General features: G+C 35.1%; 6 protein-coding genes and 1 non-coding gene across 10 annotated transcripts in view; 4 read left to right on the top strand and 3 right to left on the bottom strand.

The window, feature by feature from the left end:
* Nucleotides 1-24: 24 nt before the first annotated feature.
* LOC132701211 (ER membrane protein complex subunit 10) lies at nucleotides 25-1,140 on the top strand. The gene is made up of 5 exons (XM_060668976.1): nucleotides 25-184; nucleotides 237-500; nucleotides 553-737; nucleotides 814-910; nucleotides 962-1,140. The coding sequence occupies exons 1-5, from the start codon at nucleotides 131-133 to the stop codon at nucleotides 1,043-1,045; spliced, it is 684 nt and encodes a 227-aa protein (XP_060524959.1). The 5' UTR covers nucleotides 25-130; the 3' UTR covers nucleotides 1,046-1,140.
* On the bottom strand, nucleotides 1,096-2,607 carry LOC132701207 (microfibrillar-associated protein 1). Its single transcript, XM_060668971.1, has one exon. The coding sequence runs from the start codon at nucleotides 2,525-2,527 to the stop codon at nucleotides 1,196-1,198; it is 1,332 nt and encodes a 443-aa protein (XP_060524954.1). The 5' UTR covers nucleotides 2,528-2,607; the 3' UTR covers nucleotides 1,096-1,195.
* A 105-nt stretch (nucleotides 2,608-2,712) lies between these two features.
* On the top strand, nucleotides 2,713-4,686 carry LOC132701208 (sorting nexin-4-like). The gene is made up of 5 exons (XM_060668972.1): nucleotides 2,713-2,910; nucleotides 2,969-3,075; nucleotides 3,132-4,046; nucleotides 4,100-4,214; nucleotides 4,267-4,686. Exons 1-5 carry the CDS (start codon nucleotides 2,860-2,862, stop codon nucleotides 4,315-4,317), a joined length of 1,239 nt encoding a protein of 412 aa, XP_060524955.1. The 5' UTR covers nucleotides 2,713-2,859; the 3' UTR covers nucleotides 4,318-4,686.
* Nucleotides 4,687-5,115: 429 nt separating this feature from the next.
* On the bottom strand, nucleotides 5,116-6,160 carry LOC132701213 (uncharacterized). Of its 2 annotated transcripts, none has more exons than XM_060668980.1 (2): nucleotides 5,777-6,160; nucleotides 5,116-5,241 (listed from the first exon to the last, which is right to left on the bottom strand). In XM_060668980.1, exons 1-2 carry the CDS (start codon nucleotides 6,020-6,022, stop codon nucleotides 5,161-5,163), a joined length of 327 nt encoding a protein of 108 aa, XP_060524963.1. In that variant the 5' UTR covers nucleotides 6,023-6,160; the 3' UTR covers nucleotides 5,116-5,160. The 2 variants fall into 2 exon arrangements, with proteins under 2 accessions (XP_060524963.1, XP_060524962.1); XM_060668979.1 differs by having other exon boundaries at nucleotides 5,116-5,244; nucleotides 5,777-6,129.
* Nucleotides 6,161-6,315: 155 nt separating this feature from the next.
* Nucleotides 6,316-19,926, top strand: part of LOC132701209 (uncharacterized) — a 42,670-nt gene continuing 29,059 nt past the window's right edge. The window contains exon 1 of one of the 3 annotated variants that reach the window (XM_060668975.1): nucleotides 6,316-7,208. In XM_060668975.1, the coding sequence (XP_060524958.1) occupies nucleotides 7,207-7,208 (2 nt within the window). In that variant the 5' untranslated portion in view covers nucleotides 6,316-7,206. Of the gene's footprint in view, nucleotides 7,209-10,981; nucleotides 11,286-19,926 lie in introns of those variants that run through there. The other 2 variants (XM_060668973.1, XM_060668974.1) reach the window with 2 other exon arrangements.
* Trnai-aau (transfer RNA isoleucine (anticodon AAU)) lies at nucleotides 8,771-8,844 on the top strand. The gene has a single exon. It is a non-coding gene; the product is annotated as a tRNA-Ile (tRNA).
* LOC132701170 (probable NADH dehydrogenase [ubiquinone] 1 alpha subcomplex subunit 12) lies at nucleotides 17,386-17,981 on the bottom strand. The gene is made up of 2 exons (XM_060668894.1): nucleotides 17,727-17,981; nucleotides 17,386-17,667 (listed from the first exon to the last, which is right to left on the bottom strand). Exons 1-2 carry the CDS (start codon nucleotides 17,925-17,927, stop codon nucleotides 17,416-17,418), a joined length of 453 nt encoding a protein of 150 aa, XP_060524877.1. The 5' UTR covers nucleotides 17,928-17,981; the 3' UTR covers nucleotides 17,386-17,415.

The following is a 19,926-nucleotide window of genomic DNA, read 5'->3' as shown; positions in this document are numbered from 1 at the left end:
TATTTTACAATTTAGTTCTCCATAGGCACCATAGAACTTTAGAAAAAAACATTTTTTGTTTTAGGAATAAATGTGCATACTAAAGAAATAGCAGGAAGTTGAATATAACCTAACTAATCTTTTGGTGAAAATGTTGATTAAAGAATTTTTAATTATCGGAACCTTATATTCGGTTGTTAATTCTGTAAATAAAAGCAACAGTGTGAAAATCGGTTTTATTAAATAGTTTATTGTAGAGCAGTTTGGAATATGATGGTTCCGTGATAATAAAACTACAACACTCTCTCCAAGGAGGGTCCCATTCAAGTTTTACCGAAAGGGGTAACATAAGTATCCATAGCTTAAGATTAGGACAAGCCATTGTCAGACAAATTCCGTTAACTGCGGAGGACAAGCAAAAGTTACAGATATTAGCAATAAACAATGAATTCTATAGACTTAAATCAACAGTTATTAGCAGTGATGGCGCAGAAAGAACATTTTTATCAACCGTTAAAGCTGTAAGGGTTCAAGTAGTTATTTTGGTACTATTAATGTACTCTTTTTTTAAAGTGTATGTTAGGAGAAGCTGAGTTAGATGATAGAATTTCTGTGTCCCTTGATTATATGGGCAGGGTAATAGCTGTAACTATGGTCATAGCTTCAAAGTCAAGTTGCGAAGGTGCAAGCCTTGATGTTGATAAACTAAAGGAATTTACTACAAGTGTGTATGTCAGACATGCCGAAACTGGTCCAATGTAAGAAAATACCAATATATTGTGATTTTTATAATTTAGTTTTCTTGTTGATTTCTAATCATTTCTTATTTTATAGCCCTGACACTGCAACATATATACAAAAGTTAGAGAGGGAAAAAGAGACTCGAGAAAAAGGAGATGTCAAAGACAATAGGTCATTTTTGGCAAAATATGCAAGTATTTCCTGATATAAAAAAATCAATTTTTAAATTAAATATTTTTAGTGGATGTATATTGTACCAATTGTCATAATTATGGTAATTTCATCTGCCACAAGTCAAGACACTCAAGGTGGCGGTGCAGCCTAATAAATGACCAAACCCAATAGTGTGAGTCTGGATGTAATTTATTTCATTCATAATAAATATCTGCCTTTATTGTTTCTATGAATATTTTTTACAACTAATAAGAAAATCAATATGCACTTTCACCACCACAGTTGTCGGTATTTCACAATGTTAATTAGTAGTTTTCCTTTTCTTTAAAGCGGGCTTCTCAAAAACTTGTTTGGCACCACCAGCCTGTGACGAATGGAATTTTAGATTCTGTTGGTTCTCTGTTGACCATGGAGAGTCAAATTGTGTAGTGTCTTGGTCAACCAAGTGAGTATACTTGGTTCTTCCAGAACGACCAAAATTCTTAACCTGCATGACCTTGGGCAAGATTGTCTTATCAAAATGATCTTCCAATGTTGCTTGTGCAAAATCTCTCTTGAACACCTCATCCTCTTTATCCAGATAAAATGCGCCACGATGATAATATTTCTGCAAAAACTTGTATTTACCCTTTGTGGCTTTGTTTGTAACAGTTTTTGGATTTAATCTTAATGCCAATCTTCTCTCTTCTTCTGTCATGTTTCGCATCTTTTCTATTTCCATCTTTTCTTTTTCTATAGCTTCCCTCTCTTCTCTGTCACGTTTTATTCTTTTCAATTCCCTTAGTTTCCATTCCTCATATTCCACTTCGTCATTTTCATCATCTGTACAAACATCTGCCAAATTTGGTTCATTATTTTCTTTATCCTTATCCTTGTCCTTATTTCTAATTAAATCTTCAACCATTCTTAATGTCTGGCGGCGTTTCTCTTCTGCCTTTCGAACCTCATCTTCCTCCAGTCGTTTTTGTTTTGCTGCCTCTTTTTCTTTTTCGATAATTGTTACCCTATCACGTTTTCTCACAAATACCGGCTTCAACCTAGGCCCAGTCTCTTCTTCGGAATCTGTATATTCTTCCTCGGATTCTTCTTCCTCTGTAGAACTGGAATCCGCCTCTTCCTTTAATATCTCTTCTTCAGCTTTGGTTCTTAACATTCTTTGTTTCAAAATTTCTCTTTTACGCTCAATTTCTCCATCACTAAGTTCTTCTTCAGAAACATCATCATCTGGACCAGCTTCCAATGTGTGTTTCTGCTCAGGTAGATTTATGTTAATGTCTTCTTCTTCCTCGGACGACTCCAAAACTTCAGGCTCCACAACATGCCTTCTACGTTCAGGTCTTACTTCAGTATCAACTTCTACATTCCGGAGCCGTTTCAATCTAGGATCATTTAGTTCGTCGTCACTTTTTACAGGTTCCGGTGTAGGCTCTCTTGGGACGTGATGCCTTCGTTCTAGAAAATCGTCTTCGTCCTCCTCGCTGTCTGAATGTACATCCTGGGCGTAATCTGGTCTCTTGCCTGATACATACCTGTGAACCTTTACTTTTTGCATTGATATTTCGCCTTTTTCATTTCGTACAGGGACAGCACCTGCTGTACTTTGTATTCCAAATATTAATGGTGGGTTCATCATTTTGTAATATTTAAATGAAAACAAACATATACTGACTTATATCTATGGAAAGTATTGACAAGAAACGTCAATTGTTCTTCTTTTTTCTTGACTAATATTCTTCATTTTGCCTAACATTTTGGGTAACGTAACTAAAATAAGATTTATTCTGTGCGTTTAGTTTGTTCATGGCGCGAAAACTATTAATCTGTGCTTGTGCTATTGAAATTGAAATATTTATTTACAAAATGGTTCATTTGACCTAATTTAAAAAAGTGATAAAAAGCAAATAATGTGATATTAAAAGTTGGTATTTTATTTTGAATGTATATAAGGACATTAGTCTCCCGATTATGGATACTCAACAGAAGGCAGTTAATGAAGAACTGAACGCAAATTCGATTGTAATATAGATCAAATTAATCACCTGATGTATCTTCTAATCTAGTAAATTTATTGTAGGATACTCTATTAAGTCATATAGAAATATCGGTCTCTGAATCGGAAAAACGGACCAATGGCGCTTTAAACTTAAAGGATTATTTCACTGTGTACTTGATTGAAACCAGGTAAGAAATATGAATGGAAAAATTGTATGTTGTCTATAAATCTGATGGAATTTTAGGATTATTGATCCTAATTTTGAGAGCGAACTCTTGAAACTTTCGACAATATGGAGAAGATACACAGAATTTGAGCAGCTTAGGAATTATTTGGAAATTACTTACCCTTATATAGTTTTGCCACCACTGCCTGAAAAACGGGTGTTATTTGGTTGGCAAAAAATATCCAATGATACATTTGACCCAAATTTTATAGACAGACGTCGAGCAGGCTTGGAAAATTTTTTGTTGAGAGTGGCGTCACATCAAATTCTTGGCTGGGATAAACATTTCATAGAATTCTTGCAAGATGAGGATGGTTGGAAGGAATCTTTAAAAGCAAATGGTTATTTGCAGGTTATAGAAAATAAACTCAAGTTTATTAACGTATCAATAAGACTGAAACGCCCGGATGCACAATTTGAAAATATCAAGGAATACAGCCAGTCATTGCATTCAAACCTCACCAACCTTTTAAAAGTGAGGTGCCGTGTGGCGGAGAAACAATATAATGTGCATAAGCTACATGCAAATTATGGAAGGGTCTTTAGCGAATGGAGCGCCAGTGAAAAAGAAATGGGAGATGCCCTTCAAAAAACTGGACATTATTTGGATTCATTTGCTTCTTGTATTGATGCAGCTTTGGAAGAGGAAGAATTGTTGGCTGACCAGCTAAAGGAATACTTATTTTTTGCTAATTCATTAGAATCAGTATGCAGGAATCACGAGATGTTACAGTTAGAGCTGGAAGACTCTGAAGAGAATTTGGCCAGTAAGAATATAGAGAGGGCGAAAGTGCAGCAAGGTAAAACTGGACTGATGTCTAGATTGTTTGGTGCTGTTGACACTGAGGAAGTCAAAGAGTTTAAACTTGGGAACTTAGACCAGCAGATACAAACCGGGGCGGTAGCTGTTAACAACAACAGAGAGGTTTTGAGGTTTGCAAAATTGTAAAGATGTTTTAAGCATCCTTTTGTAATCTTTGTTGCAGCATTTTCACCACTCAAGCTTTGAGTGATATAGAAAGGTTTAGGGGACAAAAGCTGCGTGATTTGCGAGAAACATTGGCCGGCTATGCATTTTTGCAGCTAAAAACTGCTAAAAAGGTGAGTCTTTTGTTAGACGAATCTTGCTTTTTCTATTAGTTTAATATCGTAGGGTCTACAAACATGGACACAGATCCGTGACTGTCTGGAAACTATTCCATGAAATGCTCAGTATTTAATAATCATATTTTTGTATCATTTACCTTTTATTTGTTAGTATATTAGCAGTGAAGATGTATCACAAATAGAGATAAAAAAGATATTCTAATAATAATATGACGTTCAGTGTTATTTATACATATTTTATTATTGATTTTAATCTGTTACACCAAATATTTATGTATTACTTAAACATTCCACTACTGTTGTATTCGATGAAATATTTTGTTTTAGTATTGTGATATAACTTTTTTTTTTTGCTGTTAAGAGTTGTTACAACCCATAACTATTTAATAATTAAAGCACTGTTTTTAAAAGATGTAATTTTATTTTTCAAGGATCAATTAAGACAAAAAAAAATTATACCTGCCTTTAAAAGGACGCAATAAAGAGTCATCAGGGATCAATTAAAAACTTTTATGCATATGTCCAATTAATCTCGGACCTACCCCCAGTTTTGACCTATATCATTTATTAGGCTTTTGTTAATTTTCAATGTTACAGAGAAAATTAAAAGAAAAAGCAAATTAATGTTAGATATGTTTAATTCTAAACAACTTGCGATCAATTTACAAGAAAAGGGCTTTGTAAAAAAAATGCGTTTAAGAACATGCACCCCTCAAAGTGACCAAATCCGCCACACAAACTAAGATCAACTCGAAAATTCGGTGATATTTTATTTTGTAACATGTGGCTGTATGGCTTTTTGTACAACAAGATTTACTGCTAATGAATTAGAGGTCTCTATAATGGAATAGAAAATTTACACATTTTTCTAAAAAATAACCAAATTCATATCGAATGACTACAACAATATAATTGTGTAAAAACGATAACAATGCAAACATTACAAGGTTTTCTTGTCTTCATCTTCCACCCGACATTGCGTCGCTTCTATGTTCTCCCTCTCCTGATTGTTGTCTCTGGACTTCTGCAAGTATTTAGGAAACCAGAAACAAGCGTGAAACAGTCGGAGGAATAGCCAAAACAAAAGAGCTAACGCCAAATACGAACAAGAAGATATCACCATTTTCCACACGTTTACAACTACTTTCTGGTGTTTCATGTTTGTATTTTGCGATGAAGTGTTTTTAGTTTCGATTTCTCGTAGAGAAAAGGAAATATCTCGAGCATACGGGAGACATGGCAACAAACTATACGGATTACAACATGTTTTCATCGATTTCTCTTTTTCGGAGTAAATATGTTTTGTATATTTTTGCTAAATGAAAATAAAAATAATAAAAATCAGTTTAGTTGGAATACTGAAGTTCTCCATCCAAAAGAAATAAACACACGAATGAAATTTACGCGACCGACTTAACAATGGCAAATTAATTTTTTGACCCATTAAACTCGTCTCCTACCTACCCGTCAGATCAAACAAATATAGAAAAAAAATTATAATTAAAATCGACAACTAATTGACACACAACGTGAAATGTTAATGCGGAAATAATTACGTTTTCTTCCTCCAAACACGCGGTTATCTCGTCGAGACTTTCCACGAAACCCATCCTCTTTTTGAGCTGCTCGCTCTCGATCCTTTCTTGCATCTTCCTCAGGCTGTCTTCCACGACGTTCAAGTTTGCGTGGAGTTGGTTCCTGCCCTTCAAGAATTTACTAGCGAACCATATAGCGAACAGGATACAAATGCACACCCATATCGCTAAACCGACTTTTATGACATCGTCCTGCTTGCTGGTCATATTTTTTTAAAATTAACTTACGCGGTTTTTATTAGGTGAATTTACCAAACGAACTAAACGGAAAACGACTGATGAGTAACGCAAATATCGATATCGTTAAAATATTTAAGACGGCGTTCAAGAACAGTATTTATTGGAATATAATAGCAGGTTTTTGCTGGGTTGCTGGGGGCTCAGTTTGTTTGTCTATCGATTAGGGATGGCATTCGTTTTGTTTTCTAAGTTGAAGCCTATATAAATAGGTCGTAGCACCGTAAATAATTCGGACTCTGCATATAAGCGGATAATATCTAACATGATCAAACAAAATCGATATTAGTAAGTTGTCGTATAAAAAAGACAAAATGGCCTTTACTTTCACCGCTTTCGAAAGGCGGTTCGCTTTTACAATTTACCAAAAACGCAATTATAACAATTTGAATGTCCTGGCGCATCCGCCAAATTCATTTTTTTTTTAATTCTTGCCAGATTGAGCAATTTCCTGGTGACGTCATTCTTCGACTCTTGCGCCATGAGCTAAGGCCCTCCTTGCATCCCCCACTCCGTTCCGAGCGTCCATTGTTTCGCCCTGTGCGCTTTTGTCGGGTAAACAATAACAATGGATTTCTGACGTTTAAGGCAATAATCTTCTCCGAGTTCGCTACGAACTCGAAAGTCTTGAATTTGAAATCGGGCGGCGATCGCACGGGTTGTAAAGAAAGTGTTTGATGTATTGTTCGTTGATTATCGGCGTTGCTACGGGCCCGATCGGTTTCGTTCTGGTGCGGGCGAGTGAAAGAAACGTAGGGGTTGATTTAAAACGGCGATAAAACGAAATGCCACACTCGCGAATGAAACTTACCATTGTCCATCCCGTTTGATCCGTATGTCTTGCTTTGGAGTTCGTTGACCTCTTACCTACATGTGCAGTTGCATCGCGGTTAGTTATCTATATTTTAGATGTATCTGTGGGAAGTATAATTAGGGTGTGTTTAGACCGTGAGATGCTCAACCGATTCATCGTGCGAATCGGACATTTTAAAAATCTCAAGAGTATCGTTTCATTTGCAGCCGTGCTCAAATTTTATAAATTTTCCATTCATTTAAAACAAGAGTGATTAAACTTAAGGACTGCGATACCTGCCGTGGTAATTAATGCGCCAGTCAACAATAACTTTCATCTATTAATCCTGGATTCTCCATTGATGTAAGTATCTTAATAACCGTAAGTCATAGTTCGTAAGATTTTTAAATTATTATATGATTAAATTAGTATATGATTGTTTCCAATCCAAGCTGAGTTCGAGGTATATGTTAGATGCCCAATGACCTCAGGTGTGCAGACATATCTATTTATAGATAAAAAAAATGGTGTAGAAAGTTGAAATTACTAAGAATTTTGTTGTTTTGTTAAAAACAAATTACGCTTTTAGAGAATTTAGTCCATTTGATTATTGAAATGCGTCGACATTTGCAGCAGCGAAACGAATGGTAACTTTGCAATTTAAAATGGGACACCACCTCCACGATCGAGACCGAAAAATCATTAACTGGGGTCGTAAAACCGAAATTTCCAAAAATTTCGTTTCTCTAGAATTTTTAAAGGGGGAAGAGTGTTTGGGCTCTCTTCTAACGTAATAATATTTCAAACAATTCATTCAGCTTCTACAGCTTTCAAATGGCAAAATTGCTATTACAATAGAGAGGTAACTAAGTAAAATGCTAGATATCTAGCTATAATAAATGTTTAGTGACTGTTGGATAGGTCCGGAATTCTATACCGCTGTAAATAAGACAACAATCAAACGATGTTTTATTGCACGTAAAGTTTAATTTTACGACTATAATTTTACAGATAGACCACTTTTCCGTGTGATTGCGTGTTAAAGTTAAAAATAAAATTTAACTTTGTTTTTATTTAATGCTCGTGTCTCGCCGTGGTTATGATTATTTTCGGGGGGTTTCGCTAGTTTAATGTCTTTTAAATTTGATTTTAACATTCTATAAGAAGGGTTATCCATAATACCGGTTTGGTTTTAAAGCTGTGCGAGTGCTTTCCGGATCGATTTTGCGACGATAAACACGCACATAACTTTGTTCATGTCGAATATGTCGTTAAACAGCGAGCCGCGTTTGAACGGGGCGGTTTTGGTAATGCAGACGCATCTCGAGAACATCGTCCGGCCTTCTCGCGCTGTCAGAGAATCGAATCGCAACTGATATTTGCCCATACAGTGATACAAAGCTTAAAACAACCTCAACACGTGCAGTTGGTTACATAAAAGAATGGCCAGAAGCCAAACAAAACGGACTTGTTGCCTATTATAAATGACGTTAATCGATAAAATCAAAAAACAAACTACCTAGAGTCTAGAATAGTATCAAAAGTGATTTGGAGGGCTCTGTTTCGTAAGGATGTCCCGCAGGTGTTTTTTTTACTCTACTTTCGCCGTCGTTAGTTTTGTATCTGTTCTTTTAAACGCGTTTCTGGCGAAAAATGCCCGTTGTGCGTCCGTGCCAAGATTTCCGAGAAGATATTCTTAACCAAATCACCCGAACGCGCTGTCATCGTCAATTCCTTGAGAAAAATATTAATAGGCGCATGCAAAAATAAGTCCACTTAGCTAAGATGCTGTAAATAATTACGAAATTACGAATCTAGTGGTATTATTGGAAATAGAGCTCGATCATGTTCTTGGAAAATATCCTAATTTACTGTCACAATGTTGTCCGAGAGGGAGTACTAAAAGCTGGACTTTGTAGTTGAGCGGCCCATTAGCTCAGTTGGTTAGAGCGTCGTGCTAATAACGCGAAGGTCGCGGGTTCGATCCCCTCATGGGCCAAGATTTTTTTTCATTTTCGAATTGCGATTTATTTTTTAAAAATTATTTCGTCACTTCTTTAAGCTTATTTTGTATAGAATCGAATTTCTTTAGAGAGGAGTTCGGATTGATATTTATAAGTTCCGGGAAAAGCGCTTATTGTAATAAAAAATTGTCGTTACCATATTGATATCGCTTAATTTGACTCAACTTTGTAGAATAAAAGGTGAATTAGTAATCGAGTCGCTCTTATAGTTAGCTATTATTATTTACAAGAATTGGAGTGTAAGTCACGACAAAGGGATCAGAGGTCAACAGCTCATTTGGCGTTGACAAAGGAGCAAAAGGCAACGTTGTAACTTGTACGTGCTCCCTAAAACCGACAGATGTTCAGAAATCATATTTTTAATAAATCGTTATACAACATGATGTACTGTACGAGTTCTGAATCTCAAATCATATTTTGTAAATATCGCTTTATTGTGAATAAATTTCCTTAAATCGTAATCATTTATTAAAACAAAAACCGAAATTGTAAGTCAACAAAGTAAAAACAGAACATATTTAAGGAGTTGCATTTCGTTTTTAAAAAATTAAAACTTAATAAAACTTTACTTTTACTTTACTTTAGTACTTTTTACCGTCGAGTAATAAGAGATAATAGACGCCAAGTTTATTCTGAATTTTATAATATAAATATTGATATGACAATTACGAATTTCAAACTTATTTCGATGTTGCTCCTAGGGGGCGTTAGTTTCAACATATTATTCAGATAAATCGATTCAGATTAGTTTTATCTGTCGAGTTATGGTTGAAACATGATGAACATTTAAAAGAATGTTTAATTTTTCATTGAAAGGTACTCTTGTTTAGGCTGTCAAACTCTGTCCATTTTAGACTTATTTGTATTTAAACAAAGTATTTTTGATAATCACTTAAAATATAAGAAGGTACGGGACAATATTCTACAATACACTCAAATTTATGATGTTGTTTTTTTGTCCTAGGTAGGCGCGTGTCAGCATTTGTCAACTCCACATGTCAGTTACTACTTGCGCAAACATATTAGCTGGCAATCACAAAATGCCCATGGCGTAATAATTTCTCAAAATTCGAGATATGTTTATTATTTCAATATTACAATTATTACAATTAAGAAATTAATAACAAGAAACTCAATACTAATCCGGCGGCAATATTTGGAAAAACTTGAGTGCACAAAGAAATTGCAATAAAATTTATTAAATATCATCAGTAACTTTTGTAATTTTTCATATATTTTGACCAGCAGTCAACAGAATCGTCCTCTCAAAAGCAAAACCACTTCAGAAGAATGAAAGTCACTCGGAAATCAGAAGCTAATCAATCTTCAAAGAAAAAATGCAGAGAACGCTGTGATTAATGCCAAGATAAGAGACACTTTGCCACTAAAACATCAAGTAACAAAGCAAAGCAATGTAATTACAGTAAAACAATTCCTTTATATAGCAAAATGGTCCACGTTTTCCTTCCTCCAAGATCTTTTTTTTACCAGAATGATTAATTAAAATACTGAGGACGTATTACTGACACTTTCGCCATTATTAAAGCATACGTTTACAAGCCATAAGAGCAGAAGAACATTTGTAAATAGCATCGCAGTAGCCTATGGAAGTGTCTGAAAAATTAACCAAAAATAGTATATTATGCAAAAAATGCGGTAAACGGCATTTGACTCACGAGTTTATTTGGCACGAGTGAGATAAAGAGTTTTTCTACTCCCGCCTGTAAAATGCCTAATTACACACCGATCTAGCGTGCCGGAGATGTCACTTTACCACGTCAGTTTGATTTCTCACGGATCCGATCCGAGCCGTGTTGTTTTGCGAAAATGTTCCCAAATACTAAAGGTCGTAGAAAAAGTATAGTAGGTAGTTAGGTGTCCACTAGAGTCATTTGAAGAACGATTTTAGAGGCTAACAAACGAAAATTTCACTTAAATTAAATGTAGATGTAGCGTGAGGTAGTTTCACCCTCCCTATGGCCCGCAGTCAAATCCTAACGTATCTGAATTGTTCAACGCTTCAATATTTGGTGGGATTCGCGCCGGAAGATACGCAACCCAGACGATTGTCTCTCACCCGTACCAACAGGAGACGGTCTCCCCGGAGCTGCTGGCGGTGGCGGCAGCACAGCAGGAAAAATCTCGGGAGCGCGCGCGTCGCAATCCTGCAGCAGTCAGTCGCGTACCGACTTGCTGGTCTGGTGAAAGCTGCGGCTTTCTCATTACCCAGCGAGCGTTATCGCGAGAACGCGATCGGTCATGTGAATTGAGGTCAGTGGTGGTGTGTCGCCTATCGCTTTCCAAGCATTTGAGTTTTGGTGAATATGACTTTTATGTCACACCTGCGAGAGAAGAGCAAGGACAGCCTGCCGCGTTTGGAATCGGGAACGGTCAAAGAGGCATGGTATGTCAAAATGTAGGTGCTTTTGTTGCGTCTGCGATTGATTTTTTTTGCGGTAGCTGCGGTCGTTGCATCCCAGAAACACGCACGCGGGAACGCTAGTGGTCTTTCTTGTGGCGGTATAGCGATCACCCGCAGGCCTAGTTTTTAACGGTCGCTATCGAAAATATGCATTTTAATGAGGGCGCTTGACACTTGAAAAATTTTATGGACATCTCCAGGTTCGCCACATGGCCATTTATATATATTAAGTATCGAGTCATTAATAATGCAGGGTGCTTTATAATTGAATGTCAATAATTAAGAAACGATAAGAAAACTTCATATGAACATATGTTCTAAACGCCTTCACTTTTGAGATACAGGGTGGTTTTCAAAAATAAAATATATATTTTTTTTAAATCTGTAATACCACTTGAGATATTTTAATGAAATCTGGCACACATGTACTATCTATCAAAAGGCATTACTTAGTGCACAACAATTTTTTTGAAATACACCATTGGCGGGCGCACAGAATTTCAACTGTCTATTTTGGCAGGCATTGGTGGTACGCCATTGATTTTTTTGAAAATCAAAATTATTCTTACAATATCCAATCATTTTTAAAGTTATTAAATTTCTTGATTTTTTCAATCCGATGTACGGTTTCCGCTAAAGAAAATAAAAACCTCTTCTCTGCAAATTAAGAGATCAAATCTGCGTATAAATGTATGCAAATTTAATTTTTTTTAAGAAATCTGTGGCGTGCCACTCACTATCCATGAACAAATAATATTTTGGTTAATTAGGTCGCCACTGCATTGGTTAAATCGAGAACTTTTTTTGTGAAAAATAAAATATCTTTCTTAAAACAAAATATCTAGTTTTTAGTTACTAGTGTCCTTCAGAAAAAAAAATTAGAAGACTGTTCTTTTTACTTTTACAGTTTTAATGAAATAACATAAAATCCTAATAACAAGATAAATAATAAACGATTCTTATTTTTAAAAAATACTACGTACTATTAACAATTTTTAACAAAATTGTTAGTTTGAAAAAAAGTAGAACATAGAAACTAGATATGTTGAAACTGTCCTCTACCTTGATGGATACAGGCTTCAGCTTTTTTGCTACGCGCATTCTTTGAAGTATACATCCAGTGTTTCTTATTAAATTGCAGGGAGCTCTTATACGATCTTTCAGCTCTTCTACGGTGTGAACTGGGGTATGATAATCCAGACTTTTAAGATGCTCCCGTAAGAAAAAGTCCAAACTATTTAAATCTGGGGACCTAGAAGGCCATGGTTGAAGTCCGCCGCGACCTGTCCATCGGCTATTAAATGTATGGTTTAAATATTCGTTTACTGTAACACTAAAGTGAGCACACACATTCTGTTCCCAATATATGGTACTTCTTCTGGTAAATGCTCTTCTAAAAAAAAGGTCCAATTAAGTAATTTCCAGCAATTGAGGCCCAAATATTTGTCTTGTTTAAATTTTATATCTGCGCGGGGGTTTTCATCGGCCTAAATATGGTTATTGTGGAAATTTCTGATTGCATTTTTGGAAAAGTTAGCTTCACGTATAAATAGTTTTTCTTGGTCAAACCAGGCAATTTAGTCCAAAAACCATTTACAAAAATTAACACACAAGGGAAAATCTCTATAGATAATCGCGCAAAATTTTCCAAACCAAGGAGGAGCAGATATTCAGATTATTTCCAATTTTTCTAGTACTAAGTTCAGGATTTGTATCAATTAAAACTGCTTCTTCGATTTCTGGGGTTCTTATAGTACGATGGGCCCCTTTTAAATGATTATTTGCCCTGTTTCAGTAAACCTTCTACATATATACATTTGAAAATGTTCGCCTATCTGGTATGACTCTATTAGGAAAGCGCTCTTGATATAATCGCCTTAGTTTCCGGCGCACTGCCATCAGCCGAACCATACATAAAATGCATATCTGCTAAGTCCTCATTAGTAAACTCGACTATTCTTTTTTAAAATCACAATGCTCGGATGTTTTAATATCAATAAATTTAAATTTAAAAACTGATGCCAAACAACAGAATTAATAAGACACAGCCTACTACAATGATTAGACATAATTATAAAGATTTCAAAACTACACCTCACAGTTGAAGTACTTCATATCCGTACATCGATTTTTTGAAGTATTTTAATAAAGAGGAGAAAAAAGTAAAAACATCCGAACCATTATAAAGTGTAATTTATTCTGCCCTTAAAGTACATCCTTATGCCGAACTCCACGAGGACAATCATCCCTTCTTGCGTCGGGACAAACAAAGCGATCAAACAATAAAACTGGATACCTGCTTGTGAGTCATGTTTTCCACATTTTAAAGAAACTAACATGCAGGTTATTATTCTGTATTATGTTATATACCACTTTTAATCCAACATTATTGTAACGATTAAAAAAATATTATTAATAGATTTGTAAACTATATAAAAGGATCCCGTAAAAAAATAGACAATTACTTAAGTAAGAATTAATAATGATAATAATTGTCATATTAACGATATTGTTAAGACATTTAGGACATATGTTCATATAAGTTAATTATTAATATTCTATTGGAAAACACCCTGTATAAAATACATAAGTAAAACTTGATAATTTTATCTGGTCTAGTTTAATGTTCAGGTTTTCCAGTGTTGTATCAATACTCAATATACATTACTGATTATAGGAATTTCTCTGACCGCCCAACCCAAATTTGTTATATTTTCAACGAATTTCAGATAAAATAAACCCAAATGAGACCAGACAACCGTCAACAAAATCACATTCTGAATCCACAAAAATACAAAAGCACTTCTGATAAGAATCATGACAAGAAGTTTAGTTAATTTATAACTCTACAGTTTCCTATTTCAAATTCGTATTATCAGCGTTGTCTTTTGCATTACTACGATTCAACATTAGATTTCAAATTTTGAAGACTAAGTTCTACTCGCAACAAATTCTAGAAGAGCTTCCAAAGTTTGACATTCTTAACTACGCATTAGTTTACCTAACTACATTTTAAAGTGGCTTCTCTATCAAAAGGCAATTTAAAATACTCTGAAGTTGTGAATACTCTCTACTAATGCTTCATTTGCGAGAATATGCCCAATGCATATAACGGAAAAGTCTATCATTCCGGTTGGCAAATTTGCTCTTTTGAGTTTGTGGACTAATCACCATCACTTGCAAAACTCTTAGAAAATTGTTTTAAAAATATTCATTCCTTTTGCACATTTTATTCACGCTGACATTAGGTTGAATATGCGATTTTTGAATTCCGTAAACAATTTTTTTCCTACTTTAATCTGAAAGTTTCAGATTAAAGATTCTAGTATTTCAGGTAGAGTTTGCAGATCTTTATAGCGTCGAAGAAATGAGGACTGGTGATTAATTCGACATTAATTATGGAATCAAGATTTGCTGGAACTGTCTCTAGCCCAACAAGCCCATTGTTCTCAACTGTATTTTTACTATCTCGTTTTGATCAGAAAATGCTTATGTATGTTTCGAGGTATGTTTTTCTTTCATCACGAAAGCACACTTGCCTTTGTTTATTTGAACTGTTGCATTTCAATTATATCCGCCTCTTGTGAACAAAAGCGGAATATTCCCGAAACCAGACGTTAATTGCATCGTTTAGTATTTCCGTGCAATTAAGCAAATTTAAGTGCTGTCTGCAGATAATTAGGCGCTTCAACAATGATGAGATCGTCAATTAACGTTAATTAGCTTTATTATTGAACTCGGACAAGAACGCAACCGTGATCATAGTTCGGAATAGCTAATAATAATTCTGTGCCCAAATGGTATCCGCTCTCTAAAGCAAACGAACTTCGATCGAAAACCCCAACGTCCTTAATCGCTTATCTCCCGAATAATTGCCCATTGATAAACTGCCTGGCAAAACAATCCAGTCTCTCTCTAAGCAATTACCCGTGATTAAAGCTGATAGGTGATACGGTCCAAGTATGGCGACAAAAGCTGCCTGACGTTATGGTCGACCAGACAGGCTCTGCGGTTAATTAACCGGTTATTCGAAGGGTCAACGGACAAGATGTCAGGAGTGGAACGAAAAGTACGAGCGGTTCTTTCTCCCATCCATGCTCGACGGAAACAAAACAATCAGTACTTTCATCGTGTTTGCGTAATCTTTTTCGGTTAGACATCAAGCTGTAAATCGGATAACTGTATATTACAGACATAGGCGTAACCGCGGGGCAATAAATGTACCGAAAAGCAATTCTCCAGATCAAACTGATGATACCTAATATTGATTTTGAGCCAAATTTGCTCATTTATAAGATTGTTGAAGTTTACATTCTCTTATTTTTAATATGGAGAGGGCGCTAGTTGTACGCGATATACCTCGTTATTGCGAGTATGGTCTGTTCATAGATATAAGAAAGTGACCAATTGCTTTTGAATGGGATTATCTAATGGTGGTCATTAACATACAATGCAACAAGATTATTATCTAAAGTTTCGAAATTTAAATATAGGTAAAATTGTGGTCCGTAATAGAAAATAATTTTATATCTACCTGTGTTTAATATTCTTTGGTTTGGTATACTACTTAGTTTAAGTTTATTATTAATTATTTTTATTTCGTGTGTAATACAGCGTGTGTTGAAGTGTGCGCGAATTATGCAAAATGTATGCTAGTCAAATGTATCTCAGGAGATGCTTCCGCCCAAATGTAGAAAACACCATTCTATTGACACTAAGGAAGTTATAAACAATGTTTATTTGACTCTCATTGAACGTGGTGCCAGCAAACAAGCATCTTTAGAAGAAACAGCCACATTGTGATTAATCTCATTTTAGCGAGGAAAAAAAGAAGCGATGCTGGCATTTTCTCGAGTGTAGATGAAAATGATCAAGATATAATACGGCGTAAAATTTACCAGTTATACGAGGAACAAAGTGTGCCTACATTAGATATCTTAATTAGGAGGCTTGAAAAAGATGAAACCGGTGTTACATGTGCCAGAACTACCTTATGGAAGTGTATTCAACACATGGGTTTTAGATTTAAAAAAATTGACAAAAGGCAAGTTTTAATGGAATCTTTTAGAATTCGGAAACGGCGACTGGAATATCCAGAAGAAATTAGGATTTACAGAGAACAACAAAGGCCAATTATTTACTTGGAAGAAACCTGGTTCGGCACTTATGATACCCCGGAAAAGGGTTGGGTTGACTCAAGTGATAAGTGTAAAACAAACGCGCCATCAAAAAGAGGTAAAAGAATAACTATTTTGCATGCTGGCTGTAAAGATGGTTGGATTCCAAATGGACTTTCTCTGTCTGCGAAAAATATTGCCATTCGTCGTAACAATGTTGTAAATTTTACCAGTTATATGAGTAACATAGCGTGCCTACAAAGCTTGAACCTACAAAAGGAATACATACGTCTGTGATAATTTTCCCCGTGTTAACTCCAATGTCCTCAAACTTATAGAAACCGAAGTTTTTAACATCCCTCCAGAAAGTTGGGCAAATTCTGTTAAACATATAGACAAAGCAGAACAATGGTATATCCATATTGCAAATAATATAGAACAAATAATAATTAGAACAGGCGATGATAGCGATAGTGATACTGATTATTAAGTAATTGAAGTAGGTAATAAAAATAATTTGTAATTTTATTTTAGATTTTAACATAAATACATACATAAATAAATAAATATTGTTTAGTATATTTCCTAACAAAACCCTAAATAATTAAATTCTAAGCAAAGTACGGACCTGTTCGGCCATATTTCATTCTTACAGCTTGCCCGGGCCTCTCCTTAATTCGTATCAGTTAGTCACTTTCTTATATCTATGAACAGAGTTTACATTAAATAAATAGGGATTAATATGCCTACAAAACTTCTGGATTCCTCCTGCGTCGGTTTTGGCTTAGTCGAAATTGCTGACGTTTCGCCGATCATCCTGTTGGCTTCTTCAGTTTCAGTCAAGCTCTGAAGAAGTCAACAGGATGATTGGCGAAACGTCAGCAATTTCGACTAAGCCAAAACCGACGCAGGAGGAATCCAGAAGTTTTGTAAAAGCCTGTGGAAGTTTCTTTGAAAAATTAAATTTTGTTTGTATGATAAGATTGTATTTGAGTATCCTTTTTAATTCAGGGACATTTAAGGATATTTTTATTAGACGGTGGTACCCAAGCTTGTATTTTAGGCCTCGTAGTTGAATACGGAACGTATTGTCCCGGAGTACCGCTAAGATTTTCGATGTGCTGTGCCATCCATTTGTATTTCGGTCTAGACGGATCACAGTGCGGAAGCAAATCGGTCTTGTGGTGCAACCATCCGTACCATTCCGCTGGGACCTGACTGGCGTCGTACTCTAAAGCGAAGTGAGGAACGTACACTACCTAATAATTACAGAAATATGTTGTAAGCTTAAAATTAAAAAAAAAGGGACAAACGCAACCCATCTGTCCCTTCCGAAAAAGTAGCTGGGGTTCTCGTAGTAAGTGTTCCCGAATTCGTCTGTTCCCATCAGCTTTCCCGGCTTCAAGCTATCTGTTATGTACATCTTGTAGAGGCAAGCTTTGACACCTCCGTACTGTTTGACGGTTTCGTAAAGTAGCATCACGCGATCCACGCCAAAGAACTTCAAGATATTCGCCATTTTACGTCAATCAAGTTGATCGGTTCGATTCTATTTTTGGTGAAATTCCATGGCAACGATCAATAACACTATAAAAGAAAGCCCGTTTCACCCTTTCGGCTATTGCCGATTTTACAATTCAATGAGACCTCTAGCAGAGAAAATGTTAATCTACTTGGAAAATAAAGTTTGTTTTCATATCAATTTCATGTTTGCGCAGTATAGTCTATGTTGATGTTGCTTAAAAAATAGTTCCTTTGGTATCCATAGCGACTCAGTACCTTTATGGATTTATCCTAGTCTTCAACATTATAGAGAAAGCTTTCCAGTTCTAAATTCAAACACAACACAAATTGACAGATATGTTTCAAGAAACGTTAAATGTATCTAGTGGATTTGGCCAATAAATACGGAAGGCTAGAACTTCCCTATTTTAGAGTAGTACAGTCAATTTTTATATGACACTGATATCATTTCCCAACAGATCATCCTTAATTTCTTCCAAATTTGGATTTGAACATGGGTATTACTTGTCAGAAAGAAATAGATTCATGTAATATCTTTTGTTAGGTTATACTGGTGGCTATCTAGCAAAGGACTTGATGCTAATCCTTCCTACACCCACGGCAATTATGTTCCCGTGTAAATGTGTAAGACAGCATTTATTGTCAAATATTTCCGCATTTATTTATAGCCGCATTAGGTTTGGGATAAAGCGCATTTCGTGTTGTCCATGTTTGCCAAGATTTATTATCCGTGCAAACAATTTCGGAGTACGTAATTAGTAAATATTTACCTAGCCATCATTTTTTATGTTAACGTTTTCGTTATCGTCTGTTATGATCATTAGATCGATTAATTCGGACATACTTGATGTTTGTATCGCGTCTATTTAACGTCTATGAAAATGAAACGATTGTGTTGTGTGGTATTTATAAAGTAACTGAGCAAAAAGTTCTGCTAAAAATTAATAATTTTTAACAATAATATAACAATATATTTGGTCAATAGAAGTATCATCATTTTCATATTTTCTTTTGTAAATGTTAAGTAGAAATATCGCTAAGCTGGCATATTCTTACGTTTCTGAAACAGCTAAAATCGTTAGCGTTCGTCAAACGCGACTATGAAATTAAACAACTTACGCCTAGTGAAACTTAACGGAATTCCAAAGTAACAATTAAAAACACTAACTATTTGCACACTATATGTTATATATAATATTACCCATAATTTATATAATATAATATTATATTTATAATAATAATAATAATATTTATATTTCCTCGCCCTCAGGCTTCATTTTACTGAGTAAGTGTATAGCAGAGCTTTTATAGATTGCAGGGGGTCGAATATTCCAGTCGCCTCTATAATCACGTTCTTATTCCCGAGTATTTCGCTTTTCAACGCAGTTATAAATGGAATGAAATACTTCATAAAAGGATGCCAACTTTACTAATATAGGCTTTTCATTTTCGTTTCTTCCAAATAAATACCTCGAAAATCCTTAGCAATGGACAAATTGAGTGAAGCTGTTGTTAATAATTAATTAGCCATTAATTATTACGTAGTATTAATGTTTTAATACTATGTAATAATTATTACGTTTATTATTGTTTATTAACTGGTATATATTTTCAATCATATATTACAAAAAAAAAACAATAAGTGAACATTGAATTTTTTTTTAATTGTCACACTCGAAAAATTTGTTTTTTTTTTCGTTCAAAATAAAATTTCAGCTTTCACAAACGCGTTTTTTAAATACGCCATTCACAATTAATCGCACCGTGTAATTTGGACCGAAGAGAGATAATCGACTGAGTTATTATCTGTTTGCTTTGTCTACAAAATTATTTAATTATATTTCACCTTCGTGTCTCCAAGCTATACAGATTTTTCGACATCAACGTTCTTTAATTTGACGGCAAAACGCGCTTTACTGAAAAACAGCAGTTTTTCCGACATATCAAATTTCACGGTACTATGATTTTGTGGCAAAATTCAAAACAGCCGTTGT

The sequence above is a fragment of the Cylas formicarius genome, unplaced genomic scaffold (assembly GCF_029955315.1).
Source record: "Cylas formicarius isolate icCylForm1 unplaced genomic scaffold, icCylForm1.1 PGA_scaffold_4__25_contigs__length_36172078, whole genome shotgun sequence".
NCBI classification, from domain to species: Eukaryota; Metazoa; Arthropoda; class Insecta; order Coleoptera; family Brentidae; genus Cylas; species Cylas formicarius.
This window is presented reverse-complemented; position numbering and strand designations above follow the sequence as displayed.